At 41.5% G+C, this 24463-nt stretch overlaps 1 protein-coding gene across 1 annotated transcript in view; it reads right to left on the reverse strand.

Moving 5' to 3' along the window:
* Positions 1 to 8628, reverse strand: part of LOC143283063 (proton-transporting V-type ATPase complex assembly regulator TMEM9-like) — a 15170-nt gene extending 6542 nt beyond the window's left edge. Inside the window, exons 1-4 of the mRNA XM_076589087.1 lie at positions 8477 to 8628; positions 7376 to 7479; positions 4322 to 4418; positions 155 to 286 (exon numbers count right to left, since the gene is read on the reverse strand). Of these exons, the coding sequence (XP_076445202.1) occupies positions 155 to 286; positions 4322 to 4418; positions 7376 to 7479; positions 8477 to 8542 (399 nt within the window). The 5' untranslated portion in view covers positions 8543 to 8628. The remainder of the gene's footprint in view (positions 1 to 154; positions 287 to 4321; positions 4419 to 7375; positions 7480 to 8476) is intronic.
* Positions 8629 to 24463: the final 15835 nt, after the last annotated feature.

Below are 24463 nucleotides of genomic sequence, written 5' to 3' on the forward strand. Positions count from 1 at the left end.
AAAAGAACAACAAAAAAAGAAAACCGATACGAAATCATCCACACTATAAGTGTAACACAGATCACAAGACAAACAAACAAACAAACAGAAGAACCAGGACTGATGGACGGGTGGAGGGGGAGAAAGGGGGTGGGGGTGGGGTTCATTCAGTTACCATGGTGACATCATCGTCAATGATGGGAGCATAGCTGGACTGTCGCTGCTGGATGAAGGGATCCAGGCACATCAGGAAGAGCATGTAGATGGACAGCAAGGTCACCACACAGATGATGAAGATCACCACCACCTGAAAGTATTACATAAGTGGAGTGATGGCCAAAAGGTAACACATCTGCCTAGGAAGCGAGAGAATCTGAGTGCGCTGGTTCGAATCACGGCTTGGCCGCCGATATTTTCTCCCCCTCCACTAGACCTTGAGTGGTGGTCTGGACGCTAGTCATTCAGATGAGACGATAAACTGAGGTCCCGTGTGCAGCATGCACTTTGCACACGTAAAAGAACCCACAGCAACAAAAGGGTTGTTCCTGGCAAAATTCTATAGAAAAATCCACTTCGATAGGAAAAACAAATCAAACTGCACACAAAAAAAAAAGGGTGGTGCTGTAGTGTAGCGACGCGCTCTCCCTGGGGAGAGCAGCCCGAATTTCACGCAGAGAAATCTGTTGTGATAAAAAGAAATACAAATACAAATAATACAGCCACTACTTACACAACAGGGTAACTAGAAATCCTGTTGAATTGCATGATATCATTGTTATCATATGTCTATGTCTACTTTTAGTATCCTATTCTATGGCTAACAGCAAAGTGAGAGCTGTACCATCAATGGTTTCTCCATTGCAGTGGGAAGTCATTTACAGTTCAGTCTTTTGTGAAGGACTATGACTAGCTGGCAAAATTGCACTGGCTCTTAGTGCTGCAGCCTTGGTGGCTAGTTGGCCTTTGGGAACCATCCCCAACGCCGACTGTCCTAAAATCCTGTTGGCAGAGAGAGTGGGGGATGTAACTTGGGCAAGACACTCTCCACTATAATAAAATTCTAGCCCCGATAGTTGGGACAGCAGTTGCCTCCTCTGCTTTTCTGATGGTCATAATTGGACATGACTATCATACTATGCCTATCCTCTATCCGTGAATTTTATAGCACATGTATGGCTGCTGTGATGATGTATGTATGATCTACTCTCAGTTAACTTTCTAAGGGATTCTGTTGTTGTTGTTGCTGTTGTCAACTGTAATTACTGATTGTACGCATGGGCTTCACTAGGTTGACGTTTAAGCATTTTATGTATACATATTGAATGACTGTGATTTTTGTGTGTGTGTGTGTGTTTGTTTTTTACATCACAAACGAATTTCTCTTCTTGAGATAATACAATATTCTGTATTCTGTACCACTGCCACTTTCAGCAAACTAATTAAACATTATAAAGTGGGAATACAAATTACACACCAAACTAATTAAACATTATAAAGTGGGAATTACACACCAAACAAAATAAACGTTATAAAGTGGGAATACAAATTACACACTAAACAAAATAAATATTACGAAGTGGGAATACAAATTACACACCAAACTAAATAAATGTTATTAAGTGGGAATACAAATTACACACCAAACAAAATAAAAATTACAAATTTGGAATACAAATTACACACCAAACAAAGTAAACATTACAAAGTGGGAATACAAATTACACACCAAACAAAATAATCATTACAAAGTGGGAATACAAATTACACACCCTACTAAATAAATGTAACAGAGTGGGAATACAAATTACACACTAAACAAAATAAACATTACGAAGTGGGAATGCAAATTACACACCAAACAAAATAAACATTACAAAGTGGGAATGCAAATTACACACCAAACTAAATAAACATTATACATTATAAAGTGGGAATACAAATCACACACTAAACAAAATAATCATTACAAAGTGGGAATACAAATTACACACCCTACTAAATAAATGTAACAGAGTGGGAATGCAAATGACACACCAAACTAAATAAACATTATACATTATAAAGTGGGAATACAAATCACACACTAAACAAAATAAACATTACAAAGTGGGAATGCAAATTACACGCCAAACAAAATAAACATTACAGAGTGGGAATACAAATCACACACTAAACAAAATAAACATTACAAAGTGGGAATGCAAATTACACGCCAAACAAAATAAACATTACAGAGTGGGAATACAAATTACACACTAAACTAAATAAACGTTATAAAGTGGGAATACAAATGACACACCAAACAAAATAAACATTACAAATTTGGAATACAAATAAAACACCAAACAAAGTAAACATTATAAAGTGGGAATACAAATTACACACTAAACTAAATAAACGTTATAAAGTGGGAATACAAATTACACACTAAACAAAATAAACATTACAAAGTGGGAATACAAATTACACACCAAACAAAATAAACGTTATAAAGTGGGAATACAAATTACACACCAAACAAAATAAACATTACAAAGTGGGAATACAAATTACACACCAAACAAAATAAACATTACAGAGTGGGAATACAAATTACACACCAAACAAAATAAACATTACAAAGTGGGAATACAAATTACACACCAAACAAAATACACATTACAAAGTGGGAATACAAATTACACACCAAAAAAAATAAACATTACAAAGTCGGAATACAAATTACACACCAAACAAAATAAACATTACAGAGTGGGAATACAAATTACACACCAAACAAAATAATCATTACAAAGTGGGAATACAAATTACACACCCTACTAAATAAATGCAACAATGTGGGAATGCAAATGACACACCAAACTAAATAAACATTATACATTATAAAGTGGGAATACAAATCACACACTAAACAAAATAAACATTACAAAGTGGGAATACAAATTACACACCAAACAAAATACACATTACAAAGTGGGAATGCAAATTACACACCAAACAAAATAAACATTACAGAGTGGGAATACAAATTACACACCAAACAAAATAATCATTACAAAGTGGGAATACAAATAAAACACCAAACAAAGTAAACATTATAAAGTGGGAATACAAATTACACACTAAACTAAATAAACGTTATAAAGTGGGAATACAAATTACACACCAAACAAAATAAACATTACAAAGTGGGAATACAAATTACACACCAAACAAAATAAACATTACAAAGTGGGAATACAAATTACACACCAAACAAAGTAAACATTACAAAGTGGGAATGCAAATTACACACCAAACAAAGTAAACATTACAAAGTGGGAATACAAATTACACACCAAACAAAACAAATATTGCAGAGTGGGAATACAAATTACACACCACGCTACAGCATATAAAGGGGAAAGCCCAGACATCTCATCACAATCATCAAACAACATTAAACGAACAAGACTATGTCTGTGATTACGTTGCCATGTAAATGACATAATGTGAATAAGTGAATTATGCTTTATGGATTACTACATACAAAACCCCCCCACAATAACACACACATGGCAATCAAAATGAAAACACAACACTCGCAATCATGCATTTATAAATAACAATGAAAATGAAAATCAATAAAATAAAAGAAAAAGAAAAATCATTTGAACAACTGTAATTTATCAAGACTACAATATTTTCTATTAAGAACAAAATACTTCTATCTATATAACGTATGTTTTACTCTATCACGTTTTCCTGTTTACATACATTTAACTCTCTCTCTCTCTCTCTCTCTCTCTCACACACACACACACACACACACACACACACACACACACACACACACACACACATACACACTTCTGACAAAAGGACACATCATATATAATCTTGGTGGTTTACACTTCTTTGAATCTCAAGATTTTCAAAATTAACTGACATTTCCATTTCTTTGCGTTATGAATAGAAGCAAAGAGACGTGCCAGTGATAATGTATGCAATGATGCAGGCACACACAAACACCCCCCCCCCCCCCCCCACACACACACACACACACACACGCACATTCATACACACACTCAAATACACTAGCACTCACACTCGTGTGCACACACAAACACAGACACACATTTACACACACACACACACACACACACACACACACAGACACACACACACACACACACACACACACACACACACACACACACACACACAGACACACACACACACACACACACACACACACACACACACACACACACACACACACACACACACACACACACACAACACACACACACACACACACACACAGAGACATACACACAGACAGGAGAAGCAGCAGCAGTACCTTGATGGTAGTAGTGTTGCGTATCTCATGCTTGCAGCTACAGAAGTGACAGAGATCCCTGGAGGACTGGAACTGGGGAACCACCAGTTCACACACACTGCAACAGTCACCACACTCATCACAGACACTGCAACAGTCACACACACACACTGCAACAGTCACCACATGCATCACACTGCAACAGTCACCACACTGTAACAGTCATCACACTGCAACAGTCATCACACTGCAACAGTCATCACACTGCAACAGGTCATCCACACTTGCAAACAGTCACCACATCGTCACACACACTGCAACATTCACACACTGCAACAGTACACACACTGCAACAGTCACCACCCTGCAAACAGTCACCACACTGCAACAGTCACCACACTGCAACAGTCACCAACACTCATACACCACACTGCATCATACACACACTGAACAGTCACCACGCTGCAATCACACACACACTGCAAACAGTCACCACACTGGGCATCAGTCACCACACTGTAACAGTCACACCACACTGCAACAGTCACCACACTGCAACAGTCACCACACTGCAACAGTCACCACACTGCATCACACACACACTGCAACAGTCACCACACTGCAACAGTCACCACACTGCATCAGTCACCACACTGCAACAGTCACCACACTGCAACAGTCACCACACTGCAACAGTCACCACACTCATCACACACACACTGCAACAGTCACCACACTGCATCACACACACACTGCAACAGTCACCACACTGCATCAGTCACCACACTGCAACAGTCACCACACTCATCACACACACACTTCAACAGTCACCACACTGCATCACACACACACTGCAACAGTCACCACACTCATCACACACACACTGCAACAGTCACCACACTCATCACACACACACTGCAACAGTCACCACACTGCATCAGTCACCACACTGCAACAGTCACCACACTCATCACACACACACACTGCAACAGTCACCACACTGCATCACACACACACACACACTGCATCAGTCACCACACTGCAACAGTCACCACACTGCATCACACACACACTGCAACAGTCACCACACTGCATCACACACACACTGCAACAGTCACCACACTGCATCACACACACACTGCAACAGTCACCACACTGCATCACACACACACTGCAACAGTCACCACATTGCACCACATACACACTGCAACAGTCACCACACTGCATCACACACACTGCAACAGTCACCACACTGCATCACACACACACTGCAACAGTCACCACACTGCATCACACACACACTGCAACAGTCACCACACTGCATCACACACACACTGCAACAGTCACTACATTGCATCACACACACTGCAACAGTCACCACACTGCATCAGTCACCACACTGCAACAGTCACCACACTGCATCACACACACACTGCAACAGTCACCACACTGCATCACACACACACTGCAACAGTCACCACACTGCATCACACACACTGCAACAGTCACCACACTGCATCAGTCACCACACTGCAACAGTCACCACACTGCATCACACACACACTGCAACAGTCACCACACTGCATCACACACACTGCAACAGTCACCACACTGCAACTGTCACCACACCTTACATTCTAATGGTACACATGCAGTTTAAGCACATGTTCTAATTAACCCACTGGGTGTTCCAACTTACAAAATTGTACTTCTAATAAATAATGTAGATTTTTACAAACAGTTAAATATTATTCTCTGGGTCTTTTCAAATAATCACATGACATTAACTCTTTCTATACTAAGGTATGCTACAGCGTACCTCATGAACACAACACTTTATTACTGTGGTACACTATAGCGTACTGTGAGTTTAAAGATTCGATGTTCATAGGTTAACGGTCTTGTGTGGAACTATATGGCACAGCTCTGTCACCCAAAAGTGCACCTGTACTTTTATTGTGGCTGAGAATGCCTTTGTTTGAGTACAATACATGCCAGTGTACAGTCACCCAACACTGCCTTCTCGCTCGCTCTCTCGACAAGATGGCGTCTCCGTCAACTTCGGCAAGAACTGTGGCTCAAAGTCGAATGCAAACTGATTCTATAGTAGATATCCACTGTGCATATGCATTTGCCCATTCAATTGCTACAATTAGGATGTGTCTATGGTTACAAAAGACCACATTTGTTAAATTTCTATTATATGAGAAAAACTCTCCACCTTTATGTCAGTTGTGAAAAACGTGGATTGTTTTCAAAATATGATACAACAGTCAATAACAATATGAACTTTGAAACTTTGCCAAATGTTAGTCCATTCTATTCTTCATATCAACACAAAATTTCACAGCTGTATGTACTTGCATTCTTTTTTAATATTTTTTCTTGTAACATAAACAGTACAGGGAACATAATGAAGGAAGTCATCGAGCTACTAGTATAGAATGAGTTAATAATCCAAAAACACACCATTTCTCTCTCTCTCTCTCTCTCTCATGCACACACACACACACACACACACACACACACACACATATGCATTCACAATGTACACCATACAGACCCATTATATCACCCTAAAGAAATTTGTGAGAATGAACAGATGTGTGTGTGTGCGTGAGGGAGAGAGAGAGAGAGAGAGAAAGAGAGAGAGAGAGAGAGAGAGAGAGAGAGAGAGAGAGAGAGAGAGAGAGAGAGAGAGAGAGAGAGAGCCTTTGTCTCTATAATAATAATAATAATAATGGATACTTATATAGCACACTATCCAGAAATCTGCTCTAGGTGCTTTACAAAAACGCTTTTGATAACATAAAACATTATATCTATGTTACATACACACACTTCAGCTCCCCCTTAATTTACTCTTGTTTACATAAATGATCATTCTGAATGGAAATAACAGGATCCTCATTCTTCAAAGTTTAATGATCTTTTGTAATCAAGATGGCCACAAGTAGTACAAGTTTAGTTTTTACTTCTAGTTCCCATCAAAATCAAATTTGGAATCAACACCATTGGCAACATACTCTCACACAACACACACATCAATATGGCAAGGTCCCCCCAAAATCTTACCAATCATTGGGTGGTATCATTTTGATAAAGATAGGACCTGTTCCATTGGGACACAGACTCCGTGGACATGCACACACACAGCGCTCATCTTCAAAACTGGACTGCTGCAAGAGAAGAAAACAGCAACACTGATTTCCAAAATGTCATGTTCACTTTTTGTGGTCACTGCATCATTTTCTTATGATGCAAATTATAAAGATAACCAATACCTGACCATGAAATGAAAGTGCCCATACGCTTTATATTCATGAATGTGCTACATTACAGTAAACATTTTATATCTTTTTCATATGAGTGCATATGATTCTTTAAACTACAAAGAATCTGTATGTCAGTCATTTTGTTATTCTACAGTAGAAATGGAAATTTTTCAGTTTGTTCCTTTGTACAAGTTTTCACTATTCTGTGTACAGCTGATGGGAAGCTAGTGCATGAGCAATACTGGTTAAAGAGTGTGTAGTGATACTAATGATAGTCAAACTACTAACATGAATTCCATGTTGAGACATGCGAGTGTAAACTGGTCATCTGCATGCTCATGGAATTATTTTGGGTTTTTTTTGTTTGTTTGTTTGGTTTTTTGGGGGGAGGGGAGGGGAGATGCGGGGGGGGGGGGGGGGGGGGGGGAGTTCTGTTCAAGCACTGGCCAGTGGGTGCTACTGGGGTCTGAACTCAAAAAGACATAAGGACTGAAAACCCCTTGAGCTGTGACCACCCCCTATCTCTCTGAACACGCCCATCAGTCTGGGAGGATTGTAGACAATGTCAAGTCGCTGTGTTGACTGCTTTAAAAAAAAATGTCTTCATTCAGAAAAGAAGACCAGGCCTAAGTGAATAGATCATCAGTTGACAAAGTTCTAATGTCCACCTGTTCAGTAAACCACAAACCACAAAAATTATCAAGCGATTGCGAGGACTGGTCTCCAATCTCCTTTCGTAAATAACTTTCAGATCGCTAAGTAAACATCTAACAAGTGAATCAATTAAAGAAGAAGAAGAAGAAGAAAAAGTACTGTGTTGTGCCCCAACACAGTCATGGGAAGAAAAGGAGAAGAGGTCAATTGTTGCACACATCGCCTTGCCCATGGTAGAAGGACCTACCTCAGATTCCCCCAGGTAAAATGCGAAGATCAGAAGAAATGTCAGCAGTACACTTCCTGATTTCATACTGCTTCTGTAGTGTGATCAGATGCGTCGACGAGTATTATGTGTTATTTTCTTCCTCAAAAGGTCTAGTTCATCTCCGTTGTTGAACTCACGTGATTTGTAAACAATCTCCACCCGGATATGAAAAAAAAGTCAAGGGACACCACTAAGAAAGAAAGAAACGTTTCACACAAGACTGGAGTTGTTCTTCTTTTCCTGTGGAGCACCTCATTGCTTGCTCAGGAGCTGTTCTGGACTGAGCTTTCAGGCTCTCGCCGCGCGGAAAGAGTCTACCTTGTTGAACTGCCCGTTCTCGTGGACGTGAAAATAGAACTGAAAAATGGCAAATGAAGGAATTAGCATCTTTCTCTGTCAGTTGTATTTTGAGGTGTCTTACAAGACTTACACGAGGATCATGTATGATAATATCATCTGTCTGCGCCGAAAGGAACAGTTTTTCTTTCGAAAAATTGAAAGACACTATTTCGAATGACTCGAGCTGAATGGAGCAACAGTGTGACCCCTTTGTCTGTCTGTCTGTCTCTTACTGTCCATCTGTATGTCTGTCTCTCTCTTCTCTGTCTGTCTCGGCGCGTCGTCAGTCACTTGAGTTTTACTCGGACGCGAATGTCAGACATGTGTTTCCCCCTTCTTTTTTTCTTTGCCGGTTGTTTTTCAAACACAGTAGTAGATAATATATGGACGCTCTGACACCTTTCAAAACTGAAACTGAAACTGAAACTCTGTATTCCAGGTGGCTCTTCAGTTTCACCACATTATCACGGCATATTTGTACTGATATTATAATCACTGATATACTGATCTGCACACTCATTTCTTCAGTTGACACTCAGTCGTCCCGAATCAGACACGAAATACTGTTGTAAATGTGTGCTGATCGATGATGATTTATATCGGCAAGAAGAATGGTAAGACTGAGTAAGGTTACCTTCAAGTTCCCCCGGTCTCCCCTACAAGAGGTGACGGACATGTACGGTTTATGACAGCTTCTTGAAGGACTGATGGAGAACCGTTTCTGCAGTTGTTTTTTATTTTCCTACGGTGTGAGTTATGCGGATCGGATTTTCACGCGAATGATAATTTCAAGGTGTCTCAGTTCAGACCGTAATTATATATCAGCACCAGCAAGATGTCCTTCATCACCTGTCTCACATTTCTAGACAGAGTATGTCTGTTAATGTCCTTTGGAAATGAAAATAATTTTTTTTAACCCATAAAAACTTAACGCTCCCTCTTTCTTGTTGGTTGGTCTTTTCTCTCGTTCTGAGTGTATTTGGTGCCTTGTTTTTACATCAGTAGCCAGCCCCTTCATTTTGACGGCCGACTGCCACTTTTACTTCACTTGGTAATGTAGTTGTACTTTCATGTATGACATTCTTTTGTATTCCTGTATATTCCGTTTTATGGTTCAGAGGTGATAATTAAATAAAAATTAAAAGATAAAAGGGGAAGGCGGACGATTAGGCCTTTAATTAAAGAATGGGTCCGTGGATTTCAAAGAAACTGTACAAGTGTTCATTGTAGTTTCAAACTGGTCAATAGGCCATGGTTTTAGAGTAATGTGCTGGTCAGTCATCATAGCTCCGTCAGTCCAAACCAGTCAGTACATCATGGCTTCAAAGTATAGCCAGCAAAGAATAGAGCTTAAAACGTACCAGCACATCATCGCTTCAAAGTTTGACCAGCAAAGCATAGAGCTCAAAACGTACCAGCACATCATGGCTTCAAAGTGTAGCCAGCAAAGCATAGAGCTCAAAACATAGCAGCACTACATGGCTTCAAAATGTAGCCAACAAAGCGTAGAGCTCAAAACGTACCAGCACAACATGGCTTCAAAGTGTAGCCAGCAAAGCATAGAGCTCAAAACATACCGGCACATTATGGCTTCAAAGTGTAGCCAGCAAAGCAAAAAGCTCAAAACATACCGGCACATTATGGCTTCAAACTATAGCCAGACAAGCATAGAGCTCAAAACATACCGGCACATTATGGCTTCAAAGTGTAGACAGCAAAGCATAGAGCTCAAAACGTAGCAGCACTACATGGCTTCAAAGTGTAGCCAGCAAAGCATAGAGCTCAAAACATAGCAGCACAACGTGGCTTCAAAGTGTAGCCAGCAAAGCATAGAGCTCAAAACGTTGCAGCACTACATGGATTCAAAGTGTAGCCAGCAAAGCATAGAGCTCAAAACGTACCAGCACATCATTCATGGCTTCAAAATGTAGCCAGCAAAGCATAGAGCTCAAAACGTAGCAGCACTACATGGCTTCAAAGTGTAGCCAGCAAAGCATAGAGCTCAAAACGTACCAGCACAACATGGCTTCAAAATGTAGCCAGCAAAGCATAGAGCTCAAAACGTACCAGCACAACATGGCTTCAAAATGTAGCCAGCAAAGCATAGAGCTCAAAACGTACCAGCACAACATGGCTTCAAAATGTAGCCAGCAAAGCATAGAGCTGAAAACGTACCAGCACATCATTCATGGCTTCAAAGTGTAGCCAGCAAAGCACAGAGCTCAAAACGTACCAGCACAACATGGCTTCAAAATGTAGCCAGCAAAGCATAGAGCTGAAAACGTAGCGGCATACCATGGCTTCAAAGCGGTGTAATATAGCGACGCGCTCTCCCTGGGGAGAGCAGCCCGAATTTCACACAGAGAAATCTGTTGCGATAAAAAGAAATACAAATACACACACACACACCCACACACACATATACGGTTTTGTGTGTGTGTGTGTGTGTGGGAGGGGGGGGGGGGGGGGGGGGGGGGGGCAGGGAAGGGGGAGGTGGGGACTCAGCTGTATGCAGTCCATGGAGTTCCTGCAGCAACTTTTTTTTTCTTTTTTTTTTTTTTTGTCGTTGTGTGCTTCCTTTATTGCCGTCTCCCAGGCCAGCCCCTACCCCAGAGAAAAAAGAATGAAAAGAAGTGGGGGGAAAAAAAGGAGAAAAGAAAAAAAAAACCAACTAAAAGAAAATGAAAGGTAAAATAACATATTCAAATTCCTTTCCTTCACCTTGCACCACTTTTCTTTCCCGCGTTCATTATGTGTGTGTGCGTTTTACTTATATATATACGATTTATTCCCTTGATTTTTTTTTGATTTTTTTTTATTTTTATTAATGTATTGTTGTACAATACCTTATGGTCTTAACGTGTGTGTGTGTGTGCACGGTGTTGTTGTTGTCTTCAGTTTAACGTCTTTCCACTTGAAGTGATATTAGTATGTGTGCACGGTGTGTGTGTGCGTGTGTGCGTGCGTGCGTGCGCGCATGTCATTTTTAGTAATCTATACCCTTTTTTTTTGTCGGATGTTTTCATTTGTAAATATTGTTGTGCAATACCCTATTGTCTTAACATGAGTATGTGAGTGTGCGGAGGGGTGGGGGGTGGGGGGTGGGTTAGTCTATCGTCAGCTATTGGGAATTCTTATTTGACAAGTTTTAATCTCTTCTTATGTTGCGCATGATGATTGTATGCCAGTGTTTACAACGAGCCTGTGATTGCACAACTTAATTTCCATGTGGATTGATAAAATGTTTTTGATTGATTGATTGGTTGATTGATTGATTGATTGCCTGTCCGCCCCCTGTGTGTGGTTGATGTTGAGCTCTTATGAATGACATGTCTCCTGCTGTGTCATGACATGCTGTGTACTGAATAAAACTGATTATATAAGTGAATTAACCCCCCCCCCCCCCCCCCCAAAAAAAAAGGTTACTTTGTGTGTGTGTGTGTGTGTGTGTGTGTGTGTGTGTGTGTGAGAGAGAGAGTGTGTGTGTGTCTGTGCACGTGCATGTATGCGTGTGTGTGTGTGCATGCGTGCGTGTGTGCGCGTGCGTTCGCGTGTGTGTGTGTGTGTGCGTGCATGCGTGTGCGCGCGTGCGTTCGTGTGTGTGTATGTGTGTGTGTGTGTGCGTGTGTGTGTGTTTATTTCCATTCCTCCCTCACATCGGAGCTTATCATTTTCTTTTGAACATCGTCACCGCGACCATTCAGTTCCGTTTGAAGTTTTTCTCCATTGAGTGAATTCAGTCTTCACCACCACGAATAGCGTGGATCGAGTGTGTAGAATGGAACTTTCATCACTACAATAACAGTTGCATTCTACACACCGCCGGCTGTTTCTTCCTTGGCTTGCTCGGCAATATTAACAATTAATTCCTTTCTCTTTTTCTCAAGCCCCTTGCTAGATGCATGGAATGTCCCCCACAAAGACATCCCTCTTCAGACACGTTTGGAATCGAGACAAGTAACATTACGAGTACTAACACAAACTCAAACTTGTGTACACACACACACACACACACACACACACACACACACACACACACACACACACACACACACACTCCCGTCTTACTTGTTTTCATGTATGTTTTGTAGCACAGACGGGTAAATTTTAAGTGTCGTGATAAGAGTTTTAGACATTATGACATTATATTGTATTATTTAAGCATATCAGTTTTTGTGATATGTATTGTGAGTGAGTGAGTGTGTGTGTGTGTGTGTGTGTGTGTGTGTGTGTGTGTGTGTGTGTGTGTGTGTGTGTACTGAATAAAACTGATTATATAACTGAATTAAAAAAACACACACACACAAAGAAAAACAACCGGTTACTCTGTGTGTGTGTGTGTGTGTGTGTGTGTGTGTGTGTGTGTGTGTCCTCTTTTCCTCCAAGCCCCTTTTGTTAGATGCATGGAATGTCCCCAAAAGCATCAGTCCATTTTTAGACACCTTTCTAATCCGCGGGCCAAGTTTCATTTAAGATCCTCTACTGTAGCAGAGATATTTCTATGTAAATCTACTTAACATTTTTACCCGTTTTGTACTTTTCCCCCATGTGTTTTGTACTGCAGACGGGTACAAATGTTAATTAGAATAGAGAATGTCGAACCAGAAATGGTGCACACGTTCGTCCAATACGGCTATACCCATTTGGGTATTTCCGACTTCAACATAGAAGAGTGGACGGGCAAAATTGTTAATATTGCCGCTTGCTCTACGATAAACAAAACAAAACAGAAAAAAACAAGAAAATCAAGGCCTTCAAGACTCACTTGTGATACACTTAAAAAAATTCAAGCTTTTTATGTATTGAGTATAATTTCAAAATGTAATGTTTAAGATGAGATAGATCAGTTTAAAGCAAATTAAGTCCCCTAGCATTAAGTACAGAGTAATTTCCCTTTTTACCATCTGCACCAAAACGTTTGCAAAATAAATAAAACTTCCATGCTTAGCAAAAGAAGTTCCTGTTTGAACAAAAAATGATAATAATGACTGCTCTTGTTGTTGGGTCAGAATATCAGATCAAAGTGTCAAGTTTAGAGAATACAAAAAATATAAATATAACAGTAAATACAGTTTGCATATAATTAGGCTTCATTTTTTTTGTGTGTGTGTGTTTTTTGTTTTTGTGCCAATCCCAGAGGTGCAATATTGTTTTAAACAAGATGACTGGAAAGAACTGAATTTTTCCTATTTTCATGTCTAATTTAGTGTCAACTGACAAAGTATTTGCAGAGAAAATGTCAATGTTAAAGTTTACCATGGACACACACACACACACACACACACACACACACACACACAGACAACCGAACACCGGGTTAAAACATAGACTCACTTTGTTTACACAAGTGAGTCAAAAAAAGCAACGAAAATAGAACTAAAACACGTAAGCTCGGGTACTTCGTTTCAGGGTCCACTTTCTCCCAACCCCACCTTTTTTTCACCTTCATGTGTGTTTTCACACAACTTGAGTCAATGTAATAACCATGTGTCTCGGTTGTCTGTGTGTCCGTGTCACTCTGTGCGTCACAGTGTGTGTGTGTGGCGTGCGTGCGCGCGTGTGTATGTGTGTGCTTCGCAGTGTGCGTGTGTGTCCGTGATAAACTTTATAACAAAATCATTTTCTCTGGAAATAGTTTGACTGTCGAGACCAAATTTGGCTTAAAATAGGATAAAAATCAATTCCCTTCCATAAATACTACTACTTATGGTAATAACTTGTAACACATTTCTGGAAAGGCACAACAAAATATAAAGAAGCGAACTGCGATATTCCCCACAGTCAGGTCACGTTGTTACATTTTTATTTCTTGATCTCAACACTTTAGTAGGATATACTGACACACTGTTTGATAGCACGCATTTGAATACTTCTGCTGTGTATGGAAGTTACATAGAAGCATACATCAACTACAACGAGCAGAACTTGAGTCTGTCGAGTAATGGGAAATCAAACTAAATGTACTGTGGGGACTTTTTTTTTTTTTTTTTTTTTAAACGGATCTCACTCATTTAAAAAATGGATTTTAAAATATGACTCAAGGCACAGAGAGGCTTCTGTGTCATACACTGAATGTGTAGTCTATAAACAGTCTACATTCGCCCAAGAAGTCGCTTGTCGGTAAAAAAAAAAAAAAAAAAAAGAAAAAAAAAAAAAGCGTTGTGGCAGTGTCTTGTAAACATGATTATCAAATACACTCACAAGAACATACACATAAATATGTACATACACAAACATGTATTAATGGTGTTAAAATTTAGGACAAACACCAACAATGACACACAACATAAACAACAAAAAGCACGACCAATCACCCCGCTGGGTGCACACTAACATGACAACAGATTTCGCGAGGCGGGCTGCAGTATAAAAGGAGTCATTACATGGCAACAGTGCTCCATGTTGTTGTTGTCTCGTTCGTCATTTATCAGATGGATTCCCCCGTCTCCTCGACGAAGGCGGCAGTACGTCGCAGGTCCTCCAGTCCTCCGTTGAGCTTCCGGGCCGCTGCTCAATGACCTTGGCCCTGAACGTCTTCGCTACTACAACTACTGCTTCTACTGATGAGAATCTATATAGCGCCTTTCCAAGCAAAACATGCTCAATCGCGCGCACTGAACAATATATAAACCAATACTTAAAGACCATGCATTTAAACACTAAACTGAAAAAAAAACCAAAAAACTTTCATGCACAACCCTTTACAGTCAGCCAACCAAACACTCAAGCACAAGTTTATGTACACACACACACACACACACACACACAGAGACTACACACACTCACAATACATATCACAAAAACTGATATGCTTAAATAATACAATATGATGTCATAATATCTAAAAATCTTATCACGACACTTAAAACTACTCTTGACATCACAACACACCATAAAAAAAACAACATATCTCAGTACTGAAAATTCACTTCCAACTCACACATCATAATACATTTTAAAGATATATACATTTCAAAGTACCAACTTTAAATGCAGTCTCACCCTCCTCTCTCCCCGCAACACATCACATCACCAATCGGTCGTTTAAACTCCACCCTCACACCAACAGTGTCTCACTCAAAACCAAACCAAACACTGCTCCGTGCACGTATGTCAGTCACTCCAACCATTAATGTTTGGAGGATGTGGCAGGCTGGATTGTTTCACATTAACATGTCTGTCATTTGTTACACTGGTTCTCAGAGGAGGGATAAGTGTGCGTGTGTGGATGGGTGGCGACTTGACCTTAAGGGTGTAGGTACCAATAGGTCGTTAAACTCCAACAGAACTGGGTGGCGGGTGGTGGGTGGTTCTCTGTTTATTGTCTGTTCACAGATCCATCCGACCAACACCACACACACACTGACTTAACTCTCTCCATACGAACGGCGAAAGAGACGACGTTAACAGCGTTTCACCCCAATTACAACCATCAAAATATTACAAGCGGAAGGCTCTTACACTGAAGAGGTGAATGTTGACAAAGAATACCACAATTCTGACGACGGAAGCTAAAGGTTGGGTCATTCAGACACCCACTGGACATCCGAGGGGTCTGTGTAGGGGAGAAGAGAGGACTGGCCGTACTGAGTGAGTTAAACCATTTATTGTCGGCCGCGGGACGGACGTGTGAATACGTAAATCCGTGGTCCGCGGAAAGGCTAGGGAAACTGTCCCCGGGGCACTTTGGGCATTACTTGCTGCTGCTGCTGCTGCTGCTTCTTCCTTCCTCTTCTCGCGGACTTCAACGATGTTGCTGCGATGGTTCTTCTCAAAGCTGTCGTGTACTTGCTTTGTCAGAGTACGCCACCCGGTCCTGCACTCTGCACGCTCATCTGACTGTCTTTGGGGAAGTCCAGCAAGCTCAGTGTTGGCCTTTTCAATTCAATTCAATTCAAAATACTTTATTATCTGCTTCAACCAAAAACAGAAAATTTTCTTTAGGCTCACTTAAAATAAAATGCCCGTCAGAAAAAAAAAACACAACAAAAACTGACACACCCTTCACTTATCACTATGCACACATCAGTTACTGTGTAAAAAGAAAAACATGTGGGTAAGATACTATTCCATTATGATTCAGAGTGTAACAACTGTGTGTGTGTTGCGTGAGTGTCCGTGCGTGTGCATGCATCGCAGTGTTTAGTGCGTACTCGCATGATTATAGCTGTAGAGTTCCAGTTTGGATCTGATGCTGACCCATCTAATCATAGTCCTGAATATCGTAACGAACTGCTTTCTGATTTAATTTGACAGGCAAAGGGCACCTCTCTGAGTTAGCATGCTTTACGTGTTTTATCATTTTATCTATTTTCCTATTCATCTTTTTTAAATTCAGTGAATTTGTCCTATTTGTGTTTGGGGCATGCATACACTGTGCAATGCTGTGTCTCTTGCATGTTACTTTTTTCTTCTGTTTTTTTTTTTTTTTTTTTTTTTTTTCCTCCTCGAAATGTTTGTCTTATGTTTCCTAACTGTTTGTCTGTTTGTCAAGGCAGAGTTCGCCATATAGATCAATGAAGGTCAATGAAGACTGCATAGAGTTCTAAGTTCTGTACTTTGCACACACACACACACACACACACACACAACGAGATGGGTAAGGTTAACTCTCTCCATACGAACGGCGAAAGAGACGACGTTAACAGCGTTTCACCCCAATTATCATCATCAAAATATTGCAAGCGGAAGGCTCTTATACTGAAGAGGTGAATATTGACAAAGAATTCACAAAGGTGTCACAATTCTGACGACGGAAGCTAAAGGTTGGGTCATTCAGACACCCACTGGACATCCGAGGGGTCTGTGTTGAGGAGAAGAGAGGACTGGCCGTACTGAGTGAGTTAAAAATGCGGAAGTATATGACTGCCCAATTTCCGACGCCGAGCTCTAGTCACAATGGAATATGAATTCACAGCCCCGATGGCCGTAAAATGTCAAGGCTAAAACACTTCCTGATGTTATGCTCAAGATATTTTGTCCAAGGGACAGCAGATCAAATACCTGGCCCTGTTGCATAACCTTTATCATCTGCTGCAGATCCTTTTCAACTTCTACCTTCAACTTACATGGGCCTGCATTCAGCGCAAACGCTTCTGTGTTCCCAATCAAATCCAAAACACTCAGAACTAAATGCAGCTTCATCCCAAAACCTATAGGGGTGAGTGGCACTTGTTGGTGGTGGTGTTTGTTTTTTTTTTTTTGTTTTTTTAAATTTCTATTCTTTCTTTCTTTTTTCTTTTTTTTTCTTCTCTTTCTCTCTCTCTTTTCACTTACGACAGTTTCCGTTTCAAAGAGGCTGCAAAGTGTGCGGACTGATCCTAATAAGTTATACACATCTGCCGAAAAGAAACAAAATAACAAACAAACAAACAACAACAACAAAAACCGAAGAAAAAGTACATGTAACATTAAACTAAAACAAAATGAAATGAAAAGAAGACTGTAAGTGAATCAAAATATGACAATATAAAAAAGGACTAAGGACACGTTGAAGGTGAAAGATGAAAAGAACCAAAATGGGCCACGTTCAGCGAATTGGCGCACACGATGTGTTCAGGAGATCTTTCTTGCTTGAAGCTTTTCGCTGCGGAGTGCTTCGTTTTTCACGTGAAAGAAAGTCACACACACACACACACACACACACACACACACACAGTGGAAAGACTTGAAACTGAAGACAACTCGAGCTGCCATAACTACACACACACACACACACACACACACAGTCCAGTCACGTTTTTTCCGACAACATTCCTCTCTGTCTCTCTCTCTCTCTCTCTCTCTGTCTCTCACTCCACGGAAACCACGGCCACACACATTTCAGTGGAGTTGATCCTGTCACTCACGGAGTGTGGCTCTGGTTTCGGAATGAGCACAGGCCCACGAAGTGGGGGGCATTAAGTCCGAAAAACAGGTGAAAGCTGCACTTCGTGATAAAAACATTCTGTTTGGTTTTTCTTATTCCTTATTCATTTGTGGTTCATTTAAGCAAGGGATCCACCTTATCACTGCACCGGAAGTGGGTGTGGTCAGCGTCTAAAGTAGGTCACTGAGTTCAAAACAAATGACACTTATTTTCTCGGTTATTTCGTTTTCTTACCCAATTTCACACGTGAAAATGTCCAGAATGTGGCCTCCGAATGTTAATTATGCTATTATGTACTTGCTATGTTATGTAAATGTCTTCAGGAGTGTTTCGTGACAAAAAATAATAAAGATAAAATAAAAATAGAAAATAGGTCACAGTGTCAGTGATGCTAACTGGTCGTTGTTTAATCTCAATGTGCACTGTTATGTTGCTCATACATTTTAAAGAACATGTACATATTTTTCATCTTTCTCTGGGCTACTTGTACCCTAAACAAAATATTTTAAAAAAAACAAAAAACAAACAAACAAAAAAAACAAAAAACAAAAAACAAAAAAAAAACAAAAAAACAAAAACAAAAAAAAACAAAAAAAAAGAAGAAGGGGGAGGGGAAGAAAGATATGTCTAGATCTTTGGGTGCCGTTTATGATAGCTACTAAGCCTCTTTTTGAATTTCTTCTGCCATGAGTTGATATTTTGCAAAGTACTTCAGTCTCTTAAGTTATGACATCGATGATACTGATATAGCAGCTCAACAATCACCTTTGTTTCAACAATCTCATCCACCAATTTCAGTCTGCCTATCGTGCTGACCACAGCACCGAAACCACTCTCCTCCACATCCTGAATAACCTACTGCTAGCGTCCGACTCAGGACAGATCTCCCTTCTCACTCTTCTCGACTTGTCAGCCGCCTTTGACACGATAGACCATTCAATCCTTCTTTCCCGTCTTCATTTTACATTTGGTATCAACGGCACTGTTCTAAACTGGTTCAAATCTTATCTCACTGATCGATTCCAGTCTGTCATTGTTGATAATTTCCAGTCTGAACCCGTTAAAATTGAACATGGAGTCCCACAGGGATCTGTTTTAGGCCCAGTGCTCTTCACACTGTACACTGCTCCTCTCGCTGAAATTATCAACCGCCATAATGTCAGTCATCATTCTTATGCTGATGACACTCAGCTCCAGAAGAGTGATACACCTGAAAAAACTGTTGTCGCTCTTGTAAGTAACATCTAACTGCTTCCTGGATATTCAAAATTGGATGACTATAAATAAGTTACAATTGAACGCGGACAAAACTGAAGCAATGATCATAGGAACTAAACAAAAACTCTCTTCCATTACAACTAATACAATCAAACTTGGCAGTACATCCATCCCTCTGTCCAGTTCAGTCAGGAACCTCGGCGTTGTCCTTGACAACACACTGTCCATGCAAACATTTATCAATCAGACATGTCAATCCTGCTACTGTCAACTGCGGCGCATCAGTTCCATCCGGAAATATCTGTCCATTGACGCAACATCTAGACTAGGCAGCCCCTTCCTATCTCTGTGGCTGCCTTCACCTCTACACTCCATCTCGCTCACTACGATCAGCTTCGGATCCACTCCACTTACGCATACCCATATTCAAACTCTCGACTGTTGGCCGCCGTTCTTTCTCTGTCTCTGGACCTTGCAATTGGAATGAACTTCCTCTTTCGCTTCGTTAAGTCTCCACACTCAGCTCTTTCAAGTCTGGTCTTAAAACCCACCTCTTCCACTGCTTTGGTCAGCCAGCTCGCCTCCTGTCTTGTGGTGTCGTCTGGAGGCTTTCGAAGGGTATTGCTATCCAGCCCCATTTCCTCTTCCTGATCTCCTCACTAATGGGCACCTGGTTGGTTCTTCTCCAGAGGCAGGCATTTGATACGGTCTCTGGTCATCTGATCATTTGAAATACGGTGCAGGCATCTATTGATGAAGGCCAGTCGTTTGCTTGTGTTCGTCTTGGTTGTTCGCCATGTTTCAGAGCCACACGAGAGGACTCCTTAACGTTGATGTTGAAGATCCTCAGTTTGGTGTGAGTGGAAAGAGATGTAGAGTTCCAAATTGGCCGCAGGGTGTTGAAGGCATGCCTCGCTTTGTTGATGCGGTTCTTGATGCCTTCATCCGCCCCTCCGTCCTTGCTCACTACGCTGACACCTTTGCAGTACACCAACCATTCACTTTCAGTGTTGCGCGTCTTGCTTTCAAGTCTGACGGCTGGTTTTGCACTGACGATACATGGTGGTATTTAGACATCTTTGGAGGTCAGAGCAACTGGATGCACTTTTGTGTAGGTGACAGAGAGGGAGGTGGGGGGGTGGGGGGGGGGCATTATTTCCATTCTGGCTGACACCGATTGCTGAACTAGGGGTGTGAAGTGCACAATTGCATCTGCGTCTTCATACTTACACTTGCCACAAGCCACTGGAAAAGTGGATCCCTCGCTTAATGAGTTCATTAGGACTTATTGTACATGTATGTCAATTATTATGTTTTTATCACAAAGTGCAGGATTTATATTTAATGCCCCCTAACGCTTTCCATCTGTGTCAACGGGACAGCTGTTCGCCTGTCATCTGCCAGTCTCTGTGAGTCACACTGGCAGGTAGGCGAAGGGGAAAAAAACAAAAACAAAAAAACCAACAAACAAGCACGGGAGTTCTGTGCAGTTCGTGTTTTCAGTGTTCCTTTTTGAAATCACATCAACTCAAGTCTTCGCTTCCAGTCGACTTGAATGTGGCGGTCAGAGTGTGAATTCAGCACACACACACACACCCCACCCAACACCCCTCAGACATTCAATGACAGAAACTGAGTCAACATTTGCCCGAACAAGCAACAGTAATTGTTCGGCGTATCATCGCTGCAGCCTCCTATTTCGTGCCATCAGCCTCTTGGATACCGCCAATAAATGGTTAGCATCTGTCGAAAGTGCATAATACATGATTATTATGTTCTGAGTTGGTGCAAGCTTTAGGTTACAAAAAAACCGGCGAAACTAACAGAAAGAAAAGAATCCTTTTGCAGAATATACCAGTGTTCGTCATCTTCATAATAACGATTAGTTACAGGTCTCGGGCATTATAATATATGTGTGTCGAAGTGGAAGTCTCACATGTCGAAGTTATGGATACCCTTTATCATCGCTGGTGTAAAGTGCGAATGTCCTGCGTTGGTAAGCTTCGGTTCAGGACACCGGAAAAAAAACAACGGCAATTTGCAGAGCAGCGGTGTTTGTGTCATCACCACCATTGTGACTCATTACAGGACATACCCCCGATTTCAAAGAGTAAATGGATACCCTACTTCATCCTGCTAAGAACAAATGAATGTCCTGTGTTGGTAAGGAATGGCTCGAAGGACCATGATCTGATGATTTAAAGGACTGAGGTTTGAAAATCGGTGAAACGAACAGAACCCGGCTGGCTGCAGAAGACTGGTGTGGAGGATGCAGAATCCTCCAAGATAAACCAGACTCGGCAAATAAAGTCCGTGTCCAGTAAGTGATAGCAGCATGGGTGGACAGGGGTCGGCCCTGAACTGGGGACACAGAGGAATGGACGCGGACAACTGGCAGCAAGGGCGGTCCACGTGGTCAGCAGGACGGGTCCAAACGGCCCGGGGGTCCACATCAAACAACTTCTCTCGCCCCCCCCCCCCCCCTTCCCCACCCTCCCGCACCCTCCACCGTCAACCCCCTCTCCCTTCCATCATTTCTGTGTCGCCCGATACCCAGCGATTTGTTGGAGGGGAAGAGGGTACCCGGCGATATTTGTTCAGGGTTTTGCCGTGATGGGGGTTGTACCCCCCCCTCCCCCCACCACCACGCTCTTTCTCCCTTACAGTCAGACAAGACCACTAAGAAGACATGGCGAGTTTTTGACCACAGAAGTGACCAGTATAAGGTCATTCATTCATTTTGCCCATCGCTCCTGGTGGAGCATAGGCCATCGACGACCTCTCGCCATCGCACTCTGTTCTGGGCTGTTCTGGCCATTCCAGTCCAGTTGGTCCCTTGCTGCTTCAAATGTAGGTGTACCATATTTTCCTGCTATTACTTTTGGGGAACGAATTTCAAAGAGTTGTCCTTCTCTGACCCTCTTCCCTTTCCCCCTTCACACGAAGAGTGCTGTCATTCCCGACTATCCCGTATTGTGAGGGTTTGGTTTTTTTTTAATGGCAAGGTCATTGATTCCATGCTCCCTTTATCAAGAATCTAACTCCAGAGCCCCCCCCCCCCTCCTCCACAAAATGAAGCTTTGTAATTCAACGGAACTTGTTACTTGTCTTATAAATCTTTCAGTTTATCTCTGAAGAGTAAAAACCCAGACAATTATAGTGTAGAATCACAATACATGACCGAACGAACTTATAACTCGATTCATAAATCTTTCATTTAGCTTTGAATAGTAAAAACTCAGACAAATTAAAATGTAGAATCCTGACCGAACAATGCCCTTGTTGTTTAACGAAAGGACGGACGCAATAGTCCAGTGGTTAAAGCGTTGGATTTTCAATCTTAAAGTCCCGGGTTCAAATCTCGGTGACAGCGCCTGGTGGGTAAAGGGTGGAGATTTTTCCGATCTCCCAGGTCATCATATGTGCAGACCTGCTTGTGCCTGAACCCCCTTCGTGTGTATACGCAAGCCGGAGATCAAATACGCACGTTAAAGATCCTGTAATCCATGTCAGTGTTCGGTGGGTTATGGAAACAAGAACATACCCAGCATGCACACCCATCCCACCCCCGAAAACGGAGCATGGCTGCCTACATGGCGGGGTAAATAGGGTCATGCACGTAAAAGCCCACTCGTGTACATACGAGTGTGCATGGGAGTTGCAGCCCACGAACGAAGAAGAAGTTGTTTTAACGAAAGAAGGGACTGTTTAAGAGCTTCACAGCTTGTTTTGTCCCTGCACTACTACAGTGCTAGTATTCCTGCAGCTACTCATACTCTTCCCCCTCCTCCTCTTCCTCTGCCTACTACTGCTATTCCTACTCCTTCCTTACTACTACTATTGCTACCACTACTGCTGCTGCTACGACTACTACTACTTCTTCCACCACCACAACCACTGATGCTTGTACTGCTACGACTACCACTACTGCTATTATTACATAAAATCATCTCTTTTTTTCAGATACCACCCTCGTTCCCGGCGAAATTCTTCATGATGATTTTAACACGTGAAATCGGAGGTGGTTGAGCGGGTATTTTGCTTATGCTCGTCCCATTCAAGAAAACAATATTACCAGTACAAAATATTAGGATAAAGCACAAACGGATAACGGTGGTGGTTATTCTTACTGCGGACAGACTGACTGTGGTGGAAATAAGGGGTCAACGAAGCTTTTACAGGTTGACCTAGATTTCCGATACACTCCCCTCCCCTCCCCTCCCCTCTCGAATCGAAAGCAGCCAGATAAGGTGTGTAGGTTACGTGGTCCGTGTGGAGACCTGTCCTGGCCCTGTTGTTGCCCCTGGGTGATAAGCATCGCGATTTGATTTGATTTGTTTGGTTTAGTGTGTCCGGTTTAACGTCAGCATCCACCTTACGTGGATAACCATTTCGGAGAATGGAGTTTTTGTTGTTGTTGTTTTCATTTTCTGTTCTGTACTATTCTCTCGTTTATTCTTTTTTTTTTTTTTTTTTTTTTTATTTATTGGAGATTGGAATGTAGCGACACCATGCTGATATCACCAAAAACACTTCATCCA

This window comes from Babylonia areolata, chromosome 6 (genome assembly GCF_041734735.1).
Source record: "Babylonia areolata isolate BAREFJ2019XMU chromosome 6, ASM4173473v1, whole genome shotgun sequence".
NCBI classification, from domain to species: domain Eukaryota; kingdom Metazoa; phylum Mollusca; class Gastropoda; order Neogastropoda; family Buccinidae; genus Babylonia; species Babylonia areolata.